We start from the raw sequence: 25,057 nt of genomic DNA on the forward strand, positions 1-25,057 counted from the left end.
GGCTCTATTTTGTAAAAATAAAATAATTTATATATATATATATATATATATATATATATATATATATATATATATATATATTATGAAAAATATTTTTTAAAAAAAATTTATAAAAATATTTTTTTTTATCATTTGATTGTCATGTTAAATGACATGAATTTACATTAAAAATAAAATTATTAAAATTGACTTTTTTTTATAAAGAGTTCATTTTTTTTAAAATGATTTAATTTTTTTTATTTAGTAAAATATTTTTTATTGATCTATTTTTATAGGTGTTTTAGATATGAGATTCAAAATATTTTTTATGAAACAAATTTTGAGAGAAATTTTAGGTGTAGGTTTTTATAATTTTATTTAAATGCTGAGAGAAGCTTTTATATTTCTTTAATTGAAATCTTTGGGGTTAAATCTTTAATCTTGGTCTATATTAATAAACAAATATTCTACCAGTGGAATATAGGTCTAATAAAGAATTCCCTTGGAGTGAAACTTCTTCATTCTGATGACTTCTTCTTTAGGTGGCTATGCCGGAAGTTCTATGCAAACAACTATGCCATCTAGTTCTTGAATTGCTGTCTTCTGGTACAAGGCCTGTTCGATTTATCTCCTTTAAATAAGCAGCCACCTGCCAATTCCACCATCTTAAAGTGGCATGGTAGCGTAAACTAATTACATTCTTTCACCATGAGCATAATGAGCCACACACACACATGCCACTAATCACTTCACATAGCTTTAATCATCATTATAAATCCGTTACAGAGGGCCAACATACCCCATCTAAAGTTCTAAAACACATGCAAAACAAGCACTTGCATTGCTTTCATCATTACCATAATTTCTGTTTTATCATGTCTTAGCGTATGTATCTTCCAAACTTCCGTTCTCGTGATTTCTCCTCACCCTTTCTTTTCTGCACCATTACTTCTCTAAAGCAGGACGGTGTAATCATCATCACACTCAGAAATATCACTTAAAGAAACCTTACATTCCTTACCTCCCACGTCAATCATCAATCTCTTCTTCACATTAAATGAAACACCCACATCACTCCCTCTGTACTTTGCTACAAAGTAACATACAATCTTCAACAAACACCTAAGCCTTTTAAGTATGAGTATCAGAACTTTCTCCTTTTGGCTCTTTGCCTCTGCCATTGCTCTAATTTCCATTATAATTTCGCTCTATGCAATCCTTCCTTCCTCTCTGACAACCACTCCCATAGGTGTTCCCGATAATTTTCAGCTCTTCATTCTCAGAAGGGTTTTCAAGCAAACTGGTTTAGAGGACGACCTATCAAGGATATTGTCTAGACATCACCACCACCACCACCACCACCACCACCACCACCACCGGAAGAAGCACAAATGTGACAGGAATTCATGGAAGTCTAGGATTATATACCGTTATAGAAGGTTAATATACCATTATAAAGTGTCTTGTGTTCTGACAGTAGACATGAAAGGTTGTGGAAATTTTAGCAGTGTTCAGAAGGCAGTTGATGTTGCCCCAGATTTTAGCCCCTCCCCAACCCTCATCATAATCGATTCTGGTACCTACAGGTCATTTTCTTCTCTCTTTCATTCTGATTCTTTACAAAGATACCGAGTTTCAAACTCTTAAGGATCTTCACTTGGAATTATTCTAGTGATGGTTTGAAGTGAGTTTTTTTCCAAAATATAAAGGTAATTGAAGTTGATCATGTGGTGGCAGGGAGAAGGTGACAGTGCATACTAACAAAACAAACATAATATTTCAAGGTCAGAGTTATCTCAACACTGCCATAGAATGGAATGACACTGCAAATTCTACTGGAGGAACTGTCTACAGTGCTTCAGTTGCCATCTTTGCACTTAACTTCACAGCTTACAATGTTAGCTTTAAGGTACCTGTTCTTCTTCTTCTTCTCAATTGCCAGGTCCATTTAAATGATTTGGTTGTGATGCTGAAATAAATTTGGTTTGTGGGTTAAATATATGAAAAGAATGCATCTCCTTCGCCATCTCCAGGGGAAGTGGGAGGGCAGGCAGTAGCACTTAGAATAGCAGGTGATCAAGCTGCTTTTTATGGGTGTGGATTTTATGGAGCTCAAGACACACTTCACGATGATCGTGGGAGGCATTATTTTAGAGAATGCTTCATCCAAGGATCTATTGATTTCATTTTTGGAAATGCTAAATCACTTTTTGAGGTAGATTGATCTTTAATCTTCAATATAGTACGTAGAATATAATATTTATAAGAAGCATTTAATATAAATTTAACATTATATAAAAACGAGTTCAACAGATTTATATTAAAATTTATGTAAAATTAATTAAAATATATAAAGATAAATTTATAATAGCGGCAACTATATTTAGATATCAATCTATGAAATTTGCATATACAAACTCAACAGCACATTAATCATTGTTTCACATGTTAAATCATTGTCAGTGAATTCAATAAATCCTCAAGAATGTAATAAATTATTTAATATTTGGAGATAAAAGTGTCAAATATTTATTTGATTTTAAAAAATGATCTAGGTAAAAATTTTTTCCTCCCTACTTTAAAAAGTTGATTTGATGTGTTGTTTCAAAGAAAAGGGAGAAAAAAAAAAAAAAAAAAAAGAAAGTTATCAATTTAGTGGTTGGAAACTAATTGATTGAGAAAACAGTCTATCTTCTATTTTGTTTTTTCTTCCTGTAGTCATGCAGTGACCAATTGAAACCTATCATCTCAGGGCTGCATCATCAATTCCATAGCAAAACCTCCAACAGCAGGAGTTAGTGGATCAATTACAGCACAAGCAAGGCAATCCATGAGCGAGCAAACAGGGTTTTCCTTTGTGAGTTGTAGCATTAATGGAAGTGGGAAAGTATGGCTTGGTAGAGCTTGGGGTGCATATGCCACTGTAGTATTTTCTAAAACTTACATGTCCAATGTTATATCCCCAGATGGTTGGAACGATTGGAGAGACCCCTCTAGAGACCAGTCTGTGGTCGATCCTACTCATTAATGCCCCTTTCTATATATACCCATTTCCTAATTTCTCTCTCATTCTCGGTATGTAGATCTCTCTATATATTGCTGTTTGTATTTATATATAAGGTTGTTTTGAATTGCAGGACAGTGTTCTTTGGAGAGTACGAGTGCTATGGACCTGGAGCAAACTACGCATTTAGAGTAGCTTATGGGAAGCAACTATCTGAATATGAAGCATCTCCTTACATGAACATTTCATACATAGATGGAAATCAGTGGCTTCATCTTCAAAACCCTATAGCCATCTTTCCTGATGATGACGATGATGGGCACCAAGAATTTATACACACTTTCTGATTAATATATATGTCTATGCACCACTTTCTGATGCATGTTAGAGAGAGAGAGAGAGAGAGAGAGAGAGAAGGGTCACTTTGGATTAACATAAAACTGAGAGATAAGCCCCATGTCCCTATTGGAGACATTTCCCCTACTGACCATTTCACAAAGCTGCCCATGGTTTCACATTCTCAATATATAATTCTTAATCATAAACTATCCTTTTATTACATTTTGGTCATTTTGTTTTTAAATAGGCGTTTTGGTTTAATAAATCCAAACCTTTGTAACATTTAACGTTTTAATCCAAATCTTTCAATTTTGGATCAATTGACCGAATCTTGAAAATTTGATTAAATTTTATCTAAAATTGAAATTGGAAACGAGCGAAGTGTGTCATTTACTGATGTGGCATCACATGTAATATTTTTTATTCTAAACATGTGGATCCCACATTATACATCATATATAATTAAAAAAAAAAAAAACCCCTCTCTTATCTCTCCTTCCACTCTCTTTTTCTCTTTTCTCTCTTTCTAGAAGATGAATTGCATTCGTCCATGTGTCTCAGCAACTTTTGCACAGAATGCAATTAACATCTGAACAATTCCCTTCAAGGGCTGTACATCACAAGCATGACACAAGAACAAAAGCCACTTCTGCTGATTTCTAAAATGTCGATCTCGATTTGCACTTTCTGATATATAAATGACACCATTTGAATTTTGAGTCTCTGAAGAGTTTGTAGGAGAAACATTTTGAACAATACTAGAACCTTCTGAAGTTAAATTATTTCATTGAGCTTCATCCTAACTAGATATTTTCTGATGGAAATCCTCTTAGAAATGCTGTTCAAGTGAAATGCTAGGGATAACAGCTCTGTCCTGCAAATGAGGATGCCATTGACCCTGCAATATTATATCTGATGGTGTTCTAACAGGATGGCAAATAAAATCGCTTTGAGATTTCGAAACCAGTTGATGTGGATGCAATATCTGTTTCATTTGCTATGAATTGTGTGCCAACGATGAATAAATGTCATGATGTCCAGACGGCAGAGAGAGATTTTAAGCACCCCGAGAATGATCCTTAGCAACATTCTGCTAGAATTGATTTTGCAACACAGATATTTGGAACTATTGAAAGGTTTGTGAGTGCAGAATTTTATTATATGATTCTCCACTCCAGGCTCAGGTGAAACACTCCAGGCTCATGCTTCACCTGATTACTAGGATTGGATAGCTGAAACTGATCAAGAGCATCATGAAAAGGAGGTTGATACTGTTCATTTTGCTGCTTGGTAATGCATTGTTGCTCAACAAATTGCTGTTGTGGAAATTGATTAAAATATTTTGAAATTGTTGTTGTTGGTTAGATTGTAGGATGTTGTCCCTAGAAGGTAGTGAAGACTGAAAATTCTTCTTTTCAGATTGATCAACTGGGTTTCCTAGAAAGAGAGACGAGAGAGAGAGTGGAAAAAGAAAGAAGAGAGGTATTTTCTTTTTTTTTTTAAATTATGTAAAATGTGTCATATGAGACCTAAATGTTTAGAATAAAAAATGCCACATGTGACGCCATATCAGCAGACACACTTCCCCCCATTCCAATTTCAATTTTGGATAAAATTTAACTAAATTTTCAAAATTCGGTCAATTGATCTAAATTGAAAGATTTGGATTAAAACACCAAAAGTCACAAAGGTTTGAATTTATTGAGCCAATACACCTTTTAAATATCTTTTCAGGTTATAAGTTCCTAAATCAGAATTTTAAGATTGATCACTCAACCAGTCTTAAAAGTTAATGCCTTCTATTAATAATCACAAACAATAAAATACAAATATTTAATTACATATTAAAGCAATTGTAAATAATAAAAAAATTAAATTTAATTATAAAATTAGCAGGTAACAATTCAATTTTTTTAAGTTCTATAATAGACTATTTTTATATGAAATACTGTGTCCAATAAAGTAATCAAAGTACAAGGATATATTTAAGAAAAACAAAAAGTTTTGGATACAAAGGTCTAAATAAACAAAATTGAGAGAAGAATTAAAAAAAAAAAAAAAAGGGAGGAAAATAACAAAGGAAGATGGCAGAAGAAAAGTTATGTCTTTTCTTAGATGAGACATCTGATTTGAAAGTAAAACTGATGTATGCAAGTCCAATAATTTCATTAGAAGTGAAACTCTTGTAAAATTCATCATAATCGATAGTTAACAGTAAAATCATAATATATATATATAATTGATTTCACTGAAGAATTTTTTTCCAAAACTGAGATAATGTAATTGATGGAGGAGATAAAATTCACTGTTACAATGTCCTAGCTAAGACTTTTCTTTCTTTCACTTAGTAAAGAAACACCAAAGACTTCCAACCGAAGAAATTTTTCATTCACGAGCCATCCAATATTATAAATTAACATATTTAGAGGTTTGCTAATAATTGTGTGTCTAATCAAATAACTTCTTCTACCAACCCTAAAAGACTAAAAAATAAAATCACTCCAAGTTTTTTCACCTATTCAAAGAATTAGTTAGAAAGAGAAATTTTTACCTAATCGCAATTTATTATAAATTTAAAATATATAATTTATAATGAGATTTATATATAAAATAAAAAATGTATATTGTTTTGGCCACTGGGAAATGGACAGTGTCTCTAAGGCCTATAGTCTTATAGTGCATAAAATTATTCAAAAAAATTCCAAAATATATCGAGAATATTAAAAATAATGTTCCTTATAGAAATAAAAAAATAGTTTCTTCCTTAAATTTAGAAGGTTGAGTTTCATGTGTTTTATGAGAGAAGAGTATAAACTCTCAGTGTCCCCATTGATTTCTTTAGTTATTGAGATTCTCTTATGTATGTCACTAATTAGATTACGAAGCATTCTTACAACTAGATATGTAATTTAATTAAATTTGATTGATTGATTTATGTGTTTTATATTTTCTTTTATTTATTTTATACATATGAGTATGTAAGCAAATACTTAAAATAAAACAATAAACCATATTAATTTGGCAATCCAAGATTGAGTTAAAATTGAAAATTATACAGTTCAAGGTGCCATGCATTAAACAATTAGGATATTGAATAGAGAGATTTGTAGTTTAATAATTATATGTCCTAATTAAGGCAAGCCATTAATTATTTTTGAAACTCCAAAACAGTATAGAAGTAATCAATATAAAATGCTTGGAAACTAGAGAAACCAACCGACTGACCCAATTGCTTGAATTCTTCTTCTGTCCTGTGCTTGCCCTTAGCTCTATAAATTGTCATGACAAATATGTCACCTTCCAAGAGAGCTCTTGTCCTATGGCTGTCATCGGAATCCTTTGGCAACACTGGCTCACAAGCTATTAGTTTCCCTCCTACAGGAAGTGCCTTGTAACAATTTTCCATTATCAACTTGCACTCATCATCTGTCCATGTCGTCAATATCCACTGCCCAATAATCAATAAACAGATCACAAACTATTTGGAATAATTATAACTCATTACACATATTTATTATAAGAAAAAGTGAACAATTATTAAAAATAATAGAATATAATATGATTATAAAAAGTTAATAAGCTCTTACTCGCTACCAAGCTGTGAATTCCTACCATAACACTATTTCCCATGTAAATTAACATAATAACCATAACTATTGATCATTGGGCAGCTCTTGGGATAAGGATCTTCTCAAGTTGAACATATATATAACTTTGGGCGTGATGAAACTCCTATATAATACATGGCATGTATTCACCTTATCAAAAACCAAACATTTTATTTTATTTTATTTTAGGTAATTTGGTTACAAAAGTAATTAAACTTTTTTCTTTTTATGAATAAGCTTTAACTCAACGATATTAAATCATCTTTAAGTGTAAATTTAAATTTTAATTATAATTAATTATACTTTTAGTATATTTTAGTGGATTAAAATGAATCTCACCTTCATAAAGATACCATCAGCTGAAGGAATCGATTTGAACATGTCACCACCAACATGGATAACACCTGCAAGAATAAATGGTTTTATATTTTGTTATATCAAACCATCAACAAACAAAACTATTATGAAAAGTCAATCACTATATTATTTCTCTGTATATTCTGTATTCCTATTTAGGATTTCCTATTTAGGATTTCTTATTTAGGATTTCTTTCTAATTAGTAGAACACAATTATAGAAATCAATTGTATATATATACCCATATATAGATTAATTGAAATTAAGGAGAATCTCTTTCCACATGGTATCAGAGCATGTCATCTATCTAAAGTGACTATTTGTTCTCACCACCTAGCTCATGAGAGACCTTGGCCGCCGACCGACCGTTTCGACTCTGATCAACATCGCCGGCATCGCCTCAACCCCCTCATTCCACCATTGTGTGTTGTTGCCTGATCCAGTACACCATTAAAGGACTTCTGAGGTTTGACTCTCATATCCTATTTCGGTATTTGCTTGATTTGTGATTTTGGGTTATTTTGTTGCTGTAAGCACTTTGCATTAGCGTTTCGGTTAGTTTTCTTTGTCTCAACAAATGGAAGACAATAAGAATGTTATTTGTGATGTGATTCCGGTGATGACTAAGATCACGGAACAGAAACTTAATGGTTCAAATTACTTGGAGTGAAGTAAGACTGTTAGGGTCTATTTGCGTAGCATTGATAAGGAAGATCACTTTACTAAAGATCTACCTACTGATGATACACGACAAACTTGGTTAAGGGAGAATGTTTGGTTGTTTTTGCAACTTCGAAACTCGATTCACAGTGAGGTAATTAGTTTAATTAATCACTGTAAATTTGTTAAGGAATTGATGGATTACTTAGATTTTCTGTATTCAGGTAAAGGGAATATCTCCCGTATTTATGATGTTTGTAAGGCATTCTACCGTGCTGAGAAAGATGATAAGTCTCTCACGGCTTATTTTATGGATTTTAAACGGGTATATGAGGATCTTAATATATTGTTGCCTTTTAGTCCTGATGTGAAAGTTCAGCAGGCCCAACGGGAGCAACTGGTGTTATGAGTTTTCTTGCAGGCTTTCCTTCAAAGTCTGAGACTATTACATCTCATATTCTCTCTAGTTCTGAGATTTCCTCTTTGCATAAAACATTTACACGAGTCCTTCGTACAGAGAGTACCCAATCTTCACAGCCTGCGAGTAGTGCTCTTATTAGTCGTAATCCAAATGGACAACAGGGTAATAGAAGAAAAAGTAGATGAGGAATTACAGGCAACAGAAGTAATCAGCGTAATGGAGAGGCTAGATCTAATCAGGATTCAAGATGAGTCATTTATTATTATTGCCATAAGCCTGGCTATACAAAATATAATTGTCCGCAACTTCAAAGGAAAAATCAGCAATCACAGATAGCAAATATGGCAGCAGAGGATTTTATAGTATCTTCCTCTTAGAAAACTATTTTGGTATCTGCAGAGAATTTTGTACAGTTTTCCCAGTATCAGGCATCTCTAAAGCCTACTAATTCCCTTGTCACTGCGATCGCTGAGTCAGTTAAATCCACTACATGTCTTGTATCTTCCTCATCCAAATGGGTTATTGATTCTGGTGCGACAGATCACATGCCAAGTAATTCTAGTCTTCTATCTGCTTTTCAGTCTAATCTCACTTCCTCTACTGTTACTTTAGCGATAGTTCTACTTCTTGTGTCATGGATTCTGAAACTGCGAACCCGACATAGTCAATTTCTTTATCATCTGTTTTGTGTCTACCAAAATTCTCTTTTAATCTACTTTCTGTTAGTAAACTTACTCGTACCTTAAATTGTTCTGTTTCTTTTTTTCCTTATCAGTGTTTGTTTCAGAATCTTACGACGAAGCAGATTATTGGTAGAGGACGTGAGTCAAGTGATCTTTACATTCTGGAAAATCATGTACCGCGATCGCTTGTTTGCTCAAGTACCTTAACACCTCTTGAAGCTCATTGTAGATTGGGCCATCCTTCTTTGTCTACCATGAAGAAGCTGTGTCCTCAGTTTCAGTCTTTATCAGTACTAGAATATGAGTCATGTCAGTTTGCAAAACATCATCGTTTGCCTTCTGTGTCTAGAGTCAATAAACGGGCTTCATCCCTAGAGTCAATAAACGGGCTTCATCCCCTTTTGAGTTAGTTCATTCTAATGTTTGGGGTCCTTGTTCTGTTATTTCTAAAACTGGATTTTGTTATTTTATTACTTTTGTTGATGATTATTCTCGTGTTACCTGGTTATATTTAATGAAGAATCGTTCTGAGTTGTTTTCTATCTTTTGTGCCTTTTGTAATGAAATCAAAACTCAATTTAATATTTCTGTGCACATATTAAGAAGTGACAATGCCAAAAAATACTTTTCAGTACAATTTCAGTCTTATATGACACAAAATGATATTCTTCATCAGTCTTCCTATGTGGATACCCCATCCCAAAATAGCGTGGCCGAAAGAAAAAATCGACACCTTCTTGAAGTAACTCGTGCTCTTCTTTTTCAGATGAAAGTTCCTAAAACACTTTTGGGCGGATGCAGTTTCTACGGCATGTTTTTTGATCAATTGTATGCCATCTTCTGTCCTTAATGGGGATATTGCTTTGTTTACTACAAAATCTTTATTCCCTGTTAAACCCCGTATTTTTTGTTGTACCTGTTTTGTGCGTGATGTTCATCTACAGGTTACTAAATTGCATCCAAAGTCTCTCAAATGTGTCTTCCTTGGATACTCCCAGCTCCAAAAAGAGTACCGCTGTTTCTCTCCGACTCTTAATCGTTATCTTGTTTTTGCAGATGTTAAATTTTTTTAGTCCACTCCATTTTTTCCCCAATCATCTGTGTATGAGAGTCAAGTAGAGGAGGATGATCTCTTAACATATATTGTCCAACCAATACCTAGTCCTCTCCCACAGCCTGTTTCTTCTGTCTCTAGACCTACTTGACCTCCCGTTGTTCATGTTTATTCCAGGAGATTGGAGATTCCTGACTCAGATCCTCCACCAGCTACTTCGTTGGGAGATCCTGTACCTCATACTGATCATGATTCTGATCTAGACTCACCCATTGCTCTTTGTAAAGGTAAACGTTCATGTACTTACCCTATCTCTTCTTTTGTTTCTTATAATCAATTGACTTCGTGTTCTCAGTGTTTTGTTACTTCTTTAGACTCTGTTCCTATCCCTAATACTGTTGGTGAGGCACTGTCTCATCTTGGCTGGTGTGCTGCTATGAAAGAGAAAATTGAGGCTTTAGATGCTAATGGTACATGGGAACTGTTGCCTTTGCCCACTGGTAAGAAAGCTATTAATTGCAAATGGGTATTTACAGTAAAGGTAAATCCTGATGGTTGATTACTCTGACACTTTTTCTCCTGCAGCTAAACTTACTTCTGTTCGCTTGTTTATCTCTTTAGCAGTTACATATGATTGGCCCCTACACCAATTGGATATCAAGAATGCTTTCCTTTATGGTGATCTTCAGGAGAAGGTATATATGGAGCAACCACCTGGGTTTATTGTTCAGGGGGAGTTGGGTAAAGTTTTTAGGCTTCGGAAATCTTTTTATGGGTTGAAACAAAGTCCTAGAGCTTGGTTTGGGAGATTCAGTGAAGCAGTACAGGAATTTGGTATGCAAAAGAGTAAGTGTGATCACTTAGTATTTTATAGGCAATCTGAGGTTGGTCTAATTCTCCTGGTAGTCTATGTGGATGACATTGTCATCATTGGGAGTGACTCTACAGGTATTTCATCTCTTAAAACCTTCCTCCAAACCCAGTTTCAGACCAAAGACTTTGGATTGTTAAAGTATTTCTTGGGTATTGAAGTTATGAGAAATAAGAAGGGTATTTTCTTATCTCAAAGAAATATGATCTATTGACAGAGACAGGAAAATTAGATGCTAAACCTTGTAGTGCACCAATGACTACAAATTGAACTACCTTACAGTCATTTGTTCTAACATTACTTATGCCGTTAGTGTGGTAAGTCAGTTTATGTCTTCTCCAACTGTTACTCATTGGAAAGCATTGGGACAAATCTTGTGTTATTTAAAGGGCACTCCAAGAAGAGATTTGTTATATGGTAATCATGGGCATTTAAATCTTGAATGTTTTTCAGATGTCGACTAGGCTGGATCTAAGGTTGACAGGAGGTCAACTATTGGATATTGCATTTTTATTGGAGGAAATTTGGTATCTTGTAAAAGTAAGAAGCAGAGTGTAATTTCTCGATCTAGTGCTGAATCCAAATACAAAATCATGACACAATCAATATGTGAGGTAATGTGGATACTTCATCTAGTAATTGAAGTATGTGGTGTGATAATCAAGCTGCTCTCCATATTGCTTCTAATCCGGTGTTTCATGAGCAGACCAAAAGTATTGAGATTGATTGTTATTTTGTTCGTGAAAATATTCAACAACAGATCTCAATGGGACACATCAAAACAGGAGAGCAGCATTTAGGAGATATATTAACTTAAAGAATTATAAATGTTTTTGTAGAAAGAGATTCTCCTTAATTTTAATTAATCGGTATATAGATATATATATTCAATTGATTCTTATAATTGTATTCTAATATATACCTGGAATCTTTGGTGCCTTGGCAACTACTTCAGGCAAATCAAAGTTTATCCCTTGAAGAATGCTAGGATATTTGTGCAGGATCATCTTAAGGCAATCCCCTGCACTCCCACCTACATCAACTAATCTCTCCAACCCTTGAAATCCATCATAGCCGTTCAAGAAGGCTTTCATGAACGGCACAGTTACACCTGACATGGCCTTCAGCATTAAATCATTCATTTCTGGCTGTTTCCCGTAGTAGCTGTAGGCGGGCTCGTCATTTGCCTTAACAAATGGCTCTGTTGTGGGGTCCAATACTGCCTCGTGCACAAATGGCCATGCCCTCATCAATGCATCCTGTTTTATTTTAAAAATTTTCATCTGCTAACTTTTAAAGAAAATAAAGAAATTACTGGAAAAAAAAGAGGAACAGAACAATATAGCAGGTAAGATGATGATACCTGGTGGTGCTGAAGCACGTAGGAAGCGTAGGAAAGGCCCTCACCGTCGGTGACAAGCGTTTTTCCGATCTCCGTCAGAGAGTACCTCCTCTCAGTAGCATCGGCACTAAGATGCTCCGCAAACACGCCATAGCTGGTAAGCATACGCAAGATGCGTTGAAGATTCTCGGGATCGCCGCCAGAGGGATGGACTGCTGCGAGTATTTCTGAGGCAGAAAGCGGCAAGTTAGTTCCGCCTTGCCAGATAGCGTCGGCGACGTTGAGGCGGACGACGGCATGGAGAGACATGGGAACGCTTATCATGTTGGCTAGCTCGAGAATGGCTAGTCTCGCTTGGTTCCTGGTCTCTGAACTCTCGGTTTCCATGGTGGCTTTGATAATCTCTGGACTGAAGTTTTGTTTTATAGGCTTAGAAACGACCGGAAATTAAAAAAAAAAGAAAAAAAAATATAAAAAAAATTTATTAAAGAAAGCCTTTAGCATTTTTAAAATTTTACATATATTTTAATTTTTTTTTATTTTTTTTTTTAGGGGCGGCTAATGTAAAATAAATGAGTGTACTAAGTCATTGAGACAAACGTCAAGTTCTAATTGGTTGATTTTTCCGACGATAGAGACGTGATAATGAATGACATAATCTCAGAAGACAAATAATAATTTACCAAAATTACATAATCTCCTTGATTGAGTAGTCGAAATTCATATTTAGATTTTTAACTATTAATTTAAAATGTTTGGTAAATACAATTTTTAGATTAATTTTATAAAATTTATAAATTATAATTTTATAAATAAAAACTGGGATTCTCAATATACATATATATTATAAGAGTAGTAATTAAAATGATTAAATACCTACCCTGTAATTAAGGGAGAGCTAAAATGCTAGAAAGAGTCCATAAATTGAGATTTGATTGTGAAAATTCAGCATATTTATAGGAAAGCAAATTTTTGTGAGAATAGAGTATGTGTTAACAGTATTAGGGAAATATTGCTAGCTTTTCCTTTATTGGTATATTGGCTTGTGCTAGTAACACAGTAGATTTATACAATAAAAAAGGATGAATATTGTCGAATATAAGAGCTTAGTTTTGTGGATTAGTGTTGATTTTTTTTTATTTTTTTGAGTCGAATAAACAAATAGAATTTGCTAAATACAAAAAAAAAAATGATATAATAGTCTCTAATATTTGAACTTAGGATCTCATAGTTCAGAATCAACAAGCAAATCATTTTTTTTTTTCGCAAATTGTTTAAAAAAAAAAAAACAAATTCATCAGTGAAAAAAAAAAAAAATTGGCCCAAGCCAATAAATGAATAGAGAAATTATTCCATTTGAGAGTGTAAGTTTTCTTTTTCTTATCTGGGGGAGGGGGGAATGGAACTGGAGATATGGTCCCAGGTTAATTATGTCCTTGCCACTGGACCAAAGCCAGGCGGGGTATTTGAGAGTGTAAGTTGCATTGCTTTTTAGTACACTTGAAATATTCTATAATCGGCCTAGGCGAAATACCAAACATATGCCAGAAAATAACTACACGCTTAAAATTGCATAATTCCATTCAAATCATGACTATTGCTAAACTAAAATGCAACCTATGAAAACTGAAAACAGAAAAAGAGAAAGATGAACAATACCAGGCTAAAGGGAAGGAGAAAAAATGGAAATGGGTGGGAGGGACAATCTTCTGAAATCTCTCTTACTATTGTGGAAAGTATAGAGACCTGGACTTATAAATTTGTAAATAACTTGCACATCAGTATGCAAACAAGGACCCAATTCATTGCAGGATTAATGTTGAAAATGAAAGAATGAGTAAAAAATCTGTAATGAATCAGAAGCGTGTTAAGATGAACATACTGATACAACTTACTAGTTTTAGTTTTTTTTTTTTTTTTTCTGCAACTTACTTGTTTTCTGATAGGCTGAGCCATGTGAGGAAGAAACAGACAATATCGTTAGGTCAGCAGCACATGCTCATGCTCCTAATCTTAGGCAAGACATGGTGCAGGGTTCACATGGCATTTAATGGAGCCTCTCTGTTTGGGAGACTCGAGGAAAATCGAGACAAGGGAAAATGGGGATAAGATCACAAGAGCCCCACAAATTTGTTTCTCACCGAGTGGGCCCCACATGTCATTTTCCCATTCACTCCCTTCCCCTCAGGGCAATAACAGTAACTTGAAAAAAATAAAAAAACTATGAAGCCCCCGAAAATGTAAAAATTTTCTTATCATAGGTATCAATTTGGTGATTATTTCATTTTAAATACTCAATTTCATTTGTTAAAATAAAATCTCTCGATTTTAATTTTATTTAACAAAGAAATTCTTTTAACTTGCAATTGCAGATTTTCGGATTTATTTTATTTTTTTTAACTAACATTAAACTAATATTTAATTAAAATAAATCTATAAATTATAAACTAAAATATTGATAAAATATCATATATTAATAAAATATTATTTTAAAATTTAAAATCTATTATTATTATTATTATTATATTTTTTAAGTTGTTATAAATTAAATTTTAATTAATAATAAATAAAAAATATATAAAATTAATAATTTTATTAACAAATTTAGTTAAAATAATTTTATTGATAATAATTATTAATTAATTTAATCATAAAAGTAATAAAAATAAAAAGAAGAAAAAGAGAAAAAAAAAAGGTAATTTTATTCTTTTTACCCCGGAAACTTGCAATTGCAAGTTTCGAGAACTTTTTCTGAAATAAAACTAAAAATGAAGATTTATTTTAATAAATTGAAGTTGAATTACTGAAATAAAATAACTACATAAATCAAGTAACTACATAAATCAAGGGACAGTCGATGCAATTCACCCAATATATATGCAAAACAAAGTTCTAGAAAGTCCTGACATTCACTGAACTTGGTTCAGATGAAACAAATTTACAACAAAATTTGGAAACACTTGTTATGCACATAGCAAATTTGGGTTACACCCAGGATGCCCAGGAATGCAATAATTTGATGGTTTCCTAAATCCCAAGCATTGCTTCTATAAACAATATGATTCACATAAAATGTCAGCAAGTCACTTGGTTTGGTAATAAATGATACAAACCTTCAATGAAAGAATCAGAATATTGGTACTTCTCATATTGTACAAAATTGGACTTAAATACAAGATGCATGAGCATAGATGTATATTAACAGTTCTAAAGCTTACCTAGCTTACCTTCAACTTTTTCCCTTTGGCTGAGTTTCATGTACAAGCCCTGCAACAGCAATACACCCTATTACAATTAGAAGATAGCTGCATATTCATTTCTTGTTAAGAAACTTTCTTTTCATTATTTTCGTCTGAGTCTAGGAAACTAAAGTAGCATCAAAATAATCACAAATCATAAAATACCCAATAATGGTTCTTTAATCTTTACAGAATTAGATTTAAAGTAATATCCAATCCATGGATAGGAACTTCCTAATGCAGTCATAAAAATTAGTTGTTTGATGAAATACAATGACCATTTTAGCCAAATGTCAATGACAGGACAATGTATAACACTTGCCAAATTATAATTCCATTTTAATTTCAAAATCTTTGCCAATCTGCTCGGTGAATGATTAGATATGTGTTCATTTCTAAATTAGGCATGCAATAATTACATTTGTTGTATGTATTGTTGCTCCAGTAGTCATGCTGATTTTTTGATCAGGGACCAGCTCGAAGTTCATCTTCTGCAGAAAAATCGCAAGGGCAACAATAGCTTCTAGTAAAGCAAACTGATCACCAACACATTTACGAGGTCCTCCACTAAAAGGAATGAACCTGTGATTAATAATAGCCAATTCAGAATCTAGCTGATATTAAATTGGGCAAATTAAAGCCAAAAAGCATTGGTTGGGGGGGGGGGGGGGGGGGGGGGGGGGTGGGGTGGGGTGTGTGGGCTGACACCGGACTTTTAAGTTCAAAGAAGAGTGCATGTTTCTAAGAAAAGAGAGAGAGAAGGAAAAATAAAAAGAATCATAAGAAACAAGTACCTAAAATCTGTATTTGTTTCATTAGGCATTGGGCCTTCCAAGTCAAATCTTTCTGGCACAAACTCTTCAGCTCTCTCCCAGACCTTATAAAATTATACCACAAGAAATACCATAAGACAATTCAGGCAGCAAGCTCACCCTTGGTTTCATGACAGAGGAGGAAAAGTAATCAAGACTCATAACTACCTTGAAATGCATATATGCCCGTTGAGTTTTTCAATAGCTCACTTGATAAAATATTAATGATGAAAAGTAAAGGCAATCTCAGAAAAGGTATATCATTAAACTGTGACCTTAGGTATAAATAACCCTTACAAGATAAGATTTGTTATGATACAGCTATTGTAACAACACTTAACGTTTATCTCTACAAAAATACACTCTCTCTATATACACCTCTCAAGTTGAAAACTCGATATGGAAGTAGTCAGCAGTGGTCTCAGCATGCTGAAAAAAGTAGTTTAGTCAGTTTTGTAAAAACAACAAACATTTGATGATTTGATCCTTTGATGAGAAATAATGAAATTGAACTGAACTTTAACTTTATCAAAAAAACAAAATGTACATCTATCTTTCATCTGTGCATTCTCATGTGATATTTACTATTTTTTTTTTTTTACTTTAAAGCACCCAAAGAAAAGAACAGGGATTTTTTTTTGTTTTTTCCCCCCCTTGTAAGTGTATTCCAAGTAAAGTCAAAGTTTGTGTTTGCAATGGCATTGTGTTCTGATTTCTTTGATGAACGAAACACACTTTAACACTTTGGGTTTGGGACTAGGATCGAGACCATAAAAAGCAAGAATAATATCGTAGACGCTGATCCTTGCGATCCCCATGCCATCACTACATAATCAGAGAATTTAGCAGACAGATGATGATGAATGATGGTGTTAGTGTTCAAGGTTCAGCAAATAACACGCTAATAACACTAACGCACCAATGTTCGCTGGTTGGTTGTGATGCATATGTGTGCTAATATATTTCTATCTAATTTAATCAAAAATGAAAGAAAGAGAAGACACAAGAGAGCCAATATACTACTATATAGCGTGGGATCTCTCTAAAAAGAACAAAAGAACAGAAAAACACTTGCTTGTGCACACTGGTAACTTGGTGTTTGGAGTTTTTCATTTTTTTTTTTTTTACATTTTTTATTTTTTTTATTTTTCATTTTCAAGAGTTTTGAGTAAATGCCAATCTGCTAATTTCGCCGAATAGTGTGAAATAGTGTCCCAAGTGAGCAAAAAAATTTTGAAAAGTGTTTTCAAGTGCTTTTCTTTCTCCTTTTCCTTCCATTCCCACATTCCAAATCATCATCATATGTCAAACAAATCAAGCAAAAATAAACTATAAAAATAAATAATAAAATAAATAATGCTTGGACTAAAGAGCTTGAAAGAAAGAAGAGCTTCTTTAAGACAGCTATTCCTTTCCATAATTCTTGTTTTGCGCTATTTAAAAGCCATCACGTGGTTGGTTTTGCAAAGTGTGCAAAACATGTTTGGCTTTGTATCATCAATAATTGCATGAGGTTCTTGTAATGTACCATGGAAAAAATCATTTTAAAACATAAAAAAATTTATTAAAAATTTTTTGAGACTCAATCTAATCAAGATCAATAATCACATCAAGGCAGATCAATCTAGAAAAAAAGTACAAAAAAAAAGTGGTGAAACCACCAAAAAAGCGGAAACACAAAAAAACAAAGAACCAAAATGTAGCTTTCTTCCAAACATCCATTTTTTATTGACCTTTTTTTTATTTTTGTTTTTTATTTTTTTACAATTTCATCCATTAATTAAGTTCAAAAAGCTTTATAAATTCATTAATCAATTTAATTAGTAATCGCCATATCTTTTTTGTAGCTTGTTCGCATGTCTTAGTTGCGGTGGTGTGGTGGTTGTATGTCTGGTTGTTGAAGTTTGACTTGAATGTGATGACTCTTTTTGATTGATAGGATGACTGATGTAGAGGCAAGAACTATAGGAAAATTAATTCTTAACTGGATTTGCGGTATTGGAAAAAATCTGGTTGTACCAATATTGCGATGTATGTAGGAATAAATCGGAAAGACGATGCAATAAGAAAGAAAACAACAATCATCTCACGATTAGAAACAAAATTTAGAAAATGTTGAGAAGAAACTTTTGGAAGTAGAAGAAGAGTGTGTGGCATTGGTAATGTTCTATTACATTATTATTGAAGCTTATTAGATTTATTAGAGATTTAATTAAAATTATAAACATAAAAAAAAAAAAAAAAAAAACCAATAAAATACAATAAAATATATATAAAAAAAAAAATGCCAAAAATAAGAAAAAGAGCACTATTTTGAATTTTAAAAAAGAAAGAAAAAAAATATGTTTATTACGCAAATATTCCAAAATAAGTTTGGAAAAATGAAAAAAAAAGAAAAAAAAAAACAAAAAAAAAATGCAAAAAAAAGAAGTTACTAAATTATTAATCATTTTAAAGGAGTTACTATCCTATTAATCACATCCTCATAAAATCCAATGCAAAAAATCAAAAAAAAAATAAAGAAAAAAATAATTAAAGTATAAAAATTCAACATAGCTAAACCAAGCTTTTAATTGACAACCAAGCAATTAGATAATTAGATTACAAGACAAAGTAACAAGTAAAGAGACAAGACAAAGAGCAAAATCATCAATTATGTAGAAATTGAAAAGAAAGATTCAACATTTTTATTTTTTATTTTTTTTTTTTTTTTTTCATTTTAAAAAAGTCTCAACAAATTTTATAACATAAAGAATATGAATTAATGACATCAATTTTTCGTTGAGACAATATAACCATGAATATTTGTAAAATGAAATAAAAAAGAATATAATAAATATTACCATAAATATTAAACAAAGGAAGGGGAAAAACAGTAGAAAATGAAAGTGGTAAAGAAAAAGTAGACTTAAAAAAAGATGAATGAAAAAAAGAAAAAAATTTATTTTATGAACAGATTAAGATAAAAGGTTTTCTTTTTTAAAAAATTAAAAATAAATTTATTATATGCCAAGGTTGATGAACAAGATGATCATGATAATGAGCATGAGCAGAATGAGAAAGAAGAATGATGAGATGGCATATAGCAGAAAGAAGAGAGATTTGAAGTTTATAAGAACCTAGTTCCTATATTCTTTTGAAAAGAAGAGTTGAAGAATAAGAACCTATTTGAAAAAATACAGAAAAAAAAACAAAATGAACTTGAAAAGAATTGAAAAAAAAATTAAAAAACAAAAAAAAAAAAAATGAAAAATAAAAAAAAAAAAATAAAATCAATGTGGAAAATTATTGTTATTATTAATCTATTGTGTTTGTATTATGTGTGATTATTCAAAGAATTGTATCTAAGAATCAATTCCTCGTATATCTCAAGATCAAAAGAATCAACATCAATCAATCTGTAAAGATGGATACAACAGATGAACTCAAACAATCCAAGTGTGGCACAGCCGTGAAGGCGAACGTATAAGCGTGAAAGACGCAAGCGAGGAACCGAAACGTGGGTGTTGCTTGTGGTGAGTGCAACAGGGTGGTGGCAAAACCGGTTTACATTGGTGGCAACATTGCACATTACTAAACCGACGTTATGATAAGCGCCGAACGGTATATAAAGCGACCACGGTAAAGCTGTGGAAAAGATTGATGCCCGATGACCACCAAAGACCCGCTCACTCGAACCACCCGATTACCTCACCACCCCCACCACCACCACCACCACATTGAACATTACCCATTGAATTAGAAAACCCCCCGCAATTCACCCAATCCAATTTTACAGATTTTATATTTTTTTATTTTTTTTCTTGATCATATTTTTTTAAATAATTATCTAAGATTAAGATAAAATTCGTCATAAAAGGGCATCCCAATGCAAAAAGCAACAAGAATCGCAAAAACAAGATCAAAAGAAAAAGATCATCCCAACAAGATCATCAAGATCAATCATTATTATTATTAATATGATTTTTGATGAATTTTTTTCTTAAGTTTTTGCATATGGATTTCAAATTTCAAATGCACGATAATCATTATGAAAATTATTTTAATCGATCGCGAAAGCGAATTTCGACGAAAAAAAAAAAAAATGCAATCAGCGTTCCAATAAAAATGACTGTAACTGATGCTGTATCGAAACGAAGCCAAAAATTCAAAAGATCAAAGAAAACGATCGGTCCATCCAGAAGCAACCGATATATTAGATAATTAAATTATAATTAATATGAAGAAGGATTCGGGAATTATATGTTTTTCAAGATTACATAATTGATTGATTATGGAACATAATAATGGTTTTATGTACATAAATAAACATATGGAATAGGAGTAAAATTAACATGAATCTAGATGAAAATTGGAAATAGAAATAAAAGAAATTGAATAAAAAGAAGAAAGAAGAAAGAAAAGAAAAAGAAAAAGAAAGAAAGAAGAAGAAGAAGAAGAAGAGAAAAGAAAAAAAAGAAAAGAAAAGAAAGAAAAGAAGAAAAGAAAGAAAAAGAAAGAAAGAAAGAAGAGAAAAATAAAATAAGAAAAAAAGGTATATCATTAAAAAATTATAAAAGGTAAAATAAATAAATAAAATAAATAAGATATAAATACATATAATTATAATACACTTAAATATTATCTATACAAAATCTCTATAAACTAAAAGTATGAAATTTCAATAGCACTTCCCTTTGATTTGTTCTGGAAAACCAAACTATAATGGAAATTGCTTTTCAATTCCAGTTATAGTACAGGAAAAGATAGTTTCATTCACGGAGTATGTAGCCATAGTGGAATGGAAATATAGGAAAAGGAATTCATTTGAATATGAAAGCCTTTCAGCATTGGGCCTTGGCTAAGGTGGTAATAGGATGGAGAGGGTGTTGATCCTAAATTAGAAACTCAACCTTTGAAAAGAGTTTAATTAAGCAATCTTATTGCTTACTTCTCACAAGCTTGCAATGCAAGCACTTGAAACTTTCAAATCCATACCTCAAAGAAAGAACCAAATTTGATTCTCAGTTACAAAACAGATCCATACCAAAGAGGGCAATGGTTGCTTAAAATATAAGCTTAAACATAGAATTCACATTATTCATGGAAATAGACCTTCAAAAAATCACAACACAAAGTGATACCTTTGAGGAGTGATGGATATTGTACACTGAAATCATTACATCTTGACCAGCATTAACCTTGTAATTTCCTGGGAGCACATCAGCGACCTGAGCTCTTCTTAACAAGACCTAAAAAATTTTGAAAAATGGGAATCATCGACTAATTTATCAATAGAAAAATTAACATGCTACACATCTTCATTCTCTTGTTTTTGCTAATTTAGTTAAAGTCAGGAAATTAATAGAAACCTACAGGAGGATGGGGGTAGAGACGTAATGACTCATTTATGCAGCATGTCAAAAACTTTAGATCCTTTATATCTTCATAGGTAGGAGGTCTTCCTTGTAATACTCGGTCAACCTCTTCTTGTGCCTTCACTAGTGAGGATGAATCCTGCAAAAGATAAAACAAGATCAGTGATTCTCAATAACTAAAAATTAAGAGTTTCAGAAAACAAGTAACCATGATAAAGGTTCAAAAAACTTGAGCAGAAAAGGTAGAATATGATTGATTTATGAATCATGGTTTAACTATGGCTTCGAAACCAGAAACACGTACTCAAGACCACTATAGAACTAAAATTAAATAACACAATTCTCCCTGTTTGTATCTATCAATCAATTTATGACACTTAATACATCAGACCCTCAATTAAATACTGCACTAAAAAAATGCAAAAGGACCTCATATAAATCATGTGCAAATGCTATAACCCAGACTGACTGCTCCATCAGACCCAGTTTACCAACCTGCAATCACTAATCACATGAAACAAAACCAGGACATATTTCTGGTGATATTTGTTCCATACAGCACAAGGCATAACATAAATCCACTGACATTTCAATGATCAATCTCTTCTCTATTAGATTATTACATGATTAATTAAGATACAAAGCTACTCACATTAAACTGTGATGGGACAAGGTAATCCTCTTTCAACCTTCATTTCAGGCAAATTGGCAGTTCAAAATAATGCTTATTCAGACATTGATGACAAACAAATTTCATTGGAGGGAAAGTAACAGCAAATTTGGACAGGATATGTCTAACAGTATTTTTCATGTTCATTAAATGCTTAGCATGATAGCACCTATAACTCATAGAGTCAATTCTGAAGTCCAAATGCAAGTTTTCATTTGAACATCATCAAACATTTCCTTTGTAAAAAGATAGACTACCTTACTTAGAAGGTATAACGTCCAAGTCAACACTGAACCAGTCGTCTCGTGGCCAGCAACTAACATCGATAACAAGTCATCACGTAATTGTACACTTGAAACCTAAAAGACAAATGGCCCTCAGATCAGAGCTAAGAAGCAACGTGAATAATAAATAAAAATCAAATAACAGAGACACAGAGAGATATAACTACACTGCAGAATTTTCATTCATCAAATACCAGAGATATATATTTTCAATCATCTATGTTTATTTATTTTTTTTTTGCAAGGCTATAAAGTAAACATATGGAATAGGATCTTATGAATGCAAACAAAAGCCTTTAAATATATCAAGCATATCAAGAAAGGAGGTTGCACTTGAAAATTAATTGCATGCAAAAAAAAAAAAAAAAAAGAACTTTTTTTTTTTTTAAAAAAAAAAAAAGGAGTAGGGAGAAAAAAAAAAGGAAAAAGGGAGACACACAACGTATTGAATAACTTTATCCAATTTCATCACAAGGTTTCCGGCCTTGATATAATAAATCTGTTTATTGTATCAGCAGGAAGAGATTTAAGATTTTTCCCGCTGATGACTATTTAGTAAGCAGCATATGATGCAAGAAAGATGGCACGACTCTAGAAAAATTTTGAATCACAATGGTTTATCTTAAATCAGTTAATTAAAAGAAAATTTCCAAATAGAATTTGCCAAAATGACCTAATTCAGTTGAAGGTTTTGAAACAAATAGAGCATTGTGACATTGTGTGCAAGCCATAACACTCACTGTACATAATTACACACAAATATAAACCACTATAAATATTACACTTATTACAGATTTATTCTTATTATTTCTGAAGTAACCACAAATATAAGCGATCATATTAGATAAATGGAGATCCCTTTTCCAAAAGTCATGCAGTTATGATTCTAATTATCTAAACATTATTGGTCTAAAACATGATAATCAGGAGCATAAGAGTAACAAATCATAAAATAGGCAGACCTCTTCCCTGCTAGCAAGCAAGAAGCGAAGGATGCTTGGATCAGTGTCATTTACATATTCCTCAACGTCTATCCTTTCACCCTCGGCCTCCACAATCTCTTTGCATTTTGCAATAAGTTCTTCAACTGTTTGCCTGATTACTGTAACTGCTTTTTCAGCTTTTATTTGTCTAGGGATTATCTTACATAAAGCTTTAACCTACAGTTAGAAAAACAGAGATGATCCCAAGCTTAGCTACCATAACAAAGAAAAACAAAATGGAAACATACAAGAAAGTACGTGCCTTCCAATATGGCAAAAGATCTGTGGAACGAGCCTCTGCCTCTTTCAATGCAGTGTAAACAGCATCAATAACAGGGCTATCAGTGGTGAGAGAATCAAAATTGTAATTGAAGACTGAGAGACCAATAACATCAAGAGTTAATTGAGAGAATTTTTCCTCCATATTTACAGCAGTGCCACTCAGTGCATCGGGTTGGAGCTTCTCCACCAATCTCTGAGCACACTTGCAAAATACTCTATCAACTATAATAGACAAATACTTCTTGTGAAGTGATGGAACCACAGCCCTGCGCCTTGCCTATCGAAACCCAGAATTTCATTGTCAAACAACAGGCATTAAGCTATGTAACCAATTACTAGTTTCAAGTATATATACCCATAATTGAAAGAATTCAGTTGGTTCATTAGCTACTGAATTTAACAGAACAAAGCCAGAGGGATACTAAATTACCGTCCAAAGGGGTCCCTCGGCAATGGCAAACCCCGAGCCGAAGAGAAACTCTGAGACCTCAGAGACAAGGCCCTTAGCGTACTTGCCATAATTCCTAAGCACATGCTTAGCAATAGCGGGGTCGCTAACCACCACGAAATTTCTGGGGCCGGCAGCAAGCCTGTAGATGGGACCGTACTCGTTCATCCATTTAAACAAAGGAAGAAACAGAGCGCCACCCAGAAGCTCAGACACATCCTCAAGCTTAGCACTGGCTATGGGAATGCCAGAGTCGTCGTTTTGGCCCAACGTGAGGGTCCGAGAGAGGGAAGTGAGCCAGTCTGGGCTAACCCAAGAACTGGATTTAACGGTATTTGAAATGGGTTTCCGAGTTTTGTTATCTTGAGAGGATTTAATGGAGAGAAATTGAGGTTTTGGAATAAGAGAGGAGGAAGTGGACTTGAAGAAAGGGGTTGGAAGTGAGAAAGAAGAGACGGGATACGAAAGTGGCACCATGACTGTTAAAAATAGCCAAAACGACGACGTTGTTAATGTCACTCCGCTGTCTCCATTTCCTTTATATGGGTCTCGCTCTCCCCAGTGGCCATGGCTGCTGTCTGCTGATCTACGGTGATAATGTGATGTGTGGAGTGGAGCAGCTTCCAATCTTTACTTTGGCAAGATAAAACGCACCGTTTTTTGT

At 33.0% G+C, this 25,057-nt stretch overlaps 3 protein-coding genes across 8 annotated transcripts; 1 reads left to right on the top strand and 2 right to left on the bottom strand.

Annotated features, from left to right (window-relative positions):
• Positions 1 to 535: 535 nt before the first annotated feature.
• On the top strand, positions 536 to 4,235 carry LOC110662672 (probable pectinesterase 15). Of its 2 annotated transcripts, none has more exons than XM_021821730.2 (5): positions 536 to 1,565; positions 1,717 to 1,888; positions 1,988 to 2,194; positions 2,732 to 2,982; positions 3,117 to 4,235. In XM_021821730.2, the coding sequence occupies exons 1-5, from the start codon at positions 1,117 to 1,119 to the stop codon at positions 3,328 to 3,330; spliced, it is 1,293 nt and encodes a 430-aa protein (XP_021677422.2). In that variant the 5' UTR covers positions 536 to 1,116; the 3' UTR covers positions 3,331 to 4,235. The 2 variants fall into 2 exon arrangements, with proteins under 2 accessions (XP_021677422.2, XP_021677423.2); XM_021821731.2 differs by having other exon boundaries at positions 2,732 to 2,989; positions 3,117 to 3,318.
• A 2,104-nt stretch (positions 4,236 to 6,339) lies between these two features.
• On the bottom strand, positions 6,340 to 14,413 carry LOC110657888 (nicotinate N-methyltransferase 1). 4 transcript variants are annotated; one of them, XM_058147465.1, is made up of 5 exons: positions 14,251 to 14,413; positions 12,340 to 12,727; positions 11,899 to 12,259; positions 7,270 to 7,334; positions 6,340 to 6,770 (listed from the first exon to the last, which is right to left on the bottom strand). In XM_058147465.1, exons 2-5 carry the CDS (start codon positions 12,703 to 12,705, stop codon positions 6,471 to 6,473), a joined length of 1,092 nt encoding a protein of 363 aa, XP_058003448.1. In that variant the 5' UTR covers positions 12,706 to 12,727; positions 14,251 to 14,413; the 3' UTR covers positions 6,340 to 6,470. The 4 variants fall into 4 exon arrangements, with proteins under 4 accessions (XP_058003448.1, XP_058003446.1, XP_058003447.1 ...); XM_058147463.1 differs by having other exon boundaries at positions 12,340 to 12,747; positions 14,251 to 14,408; XM_058147464.1 differs by having other exon boundaries at positions 11,899 to 12,235; positions 12,340 to 12,747; positions 14,251 to 14,399.
• A 728-nt stretch (positions 14,414 to 15,141) lies between these two features.
• LOC110662670 (carotene epsilon-monooxygenase, chloroplastic) lies at positions 15,142 to 24,990 on the bottom strand. 2 transcript variants are annotated; one of them, XM_021821726.2, is made up of 10 exons: positions 24,376 to 24,990; positions 23,926 to 24,222; positions 23,643 to 23,840; positions 22,654 to 22,755; positions 21,725 to 21,865; positions 21,493 to 21,600; positions 16,352 to 16,434; positions 15,977 to 16,139; positions 15,546 to 15,585; positions 15,142 to 15,431 (listed from the first exon to the last, which is right to left on the bottom strand). In XM_021821726.2, the coding sequence occupies exons 1-10, from the start codon at positions 24,868 to 24,870 to the stop codon at positions 15,394 to 15,396; spliced, it is 1,665 nt and encodes a 554-aa protein (XP_021677418.2). In that variant the 5' UTR covers positions 24,871 to 24,990; the 3' UTR covers positions 15,142 to 15,393. The 2 variants fall into 2 exon arrangements, with proteins under 2 accessions (XP_021677418.2, XP_021677417.2); XM_021821725.2 differs by having other exon boundaries at positions 15,537 to 15,585.
• Between the last annotated feature and the right edge of the window lie 67 nt (positions 24,991 to 25,057).

This window comes from Hevea brasiliensis, chromosome 5, assembly GCF_030052815.1.
Source record: "Hevea brasiliensis isolate MT/VB/25A 57/8 chromosome 5, ASM3005281v1, whole genome shotgun sequence".
In the NCBI taxonomy this organism is placed as follows: Eukaryota; Viridiplantae; Streptophyta; class Magnoliopsida; order Malpighiales; family Euphorbiaceae; genus Hevea; species Hevea brasiliensis.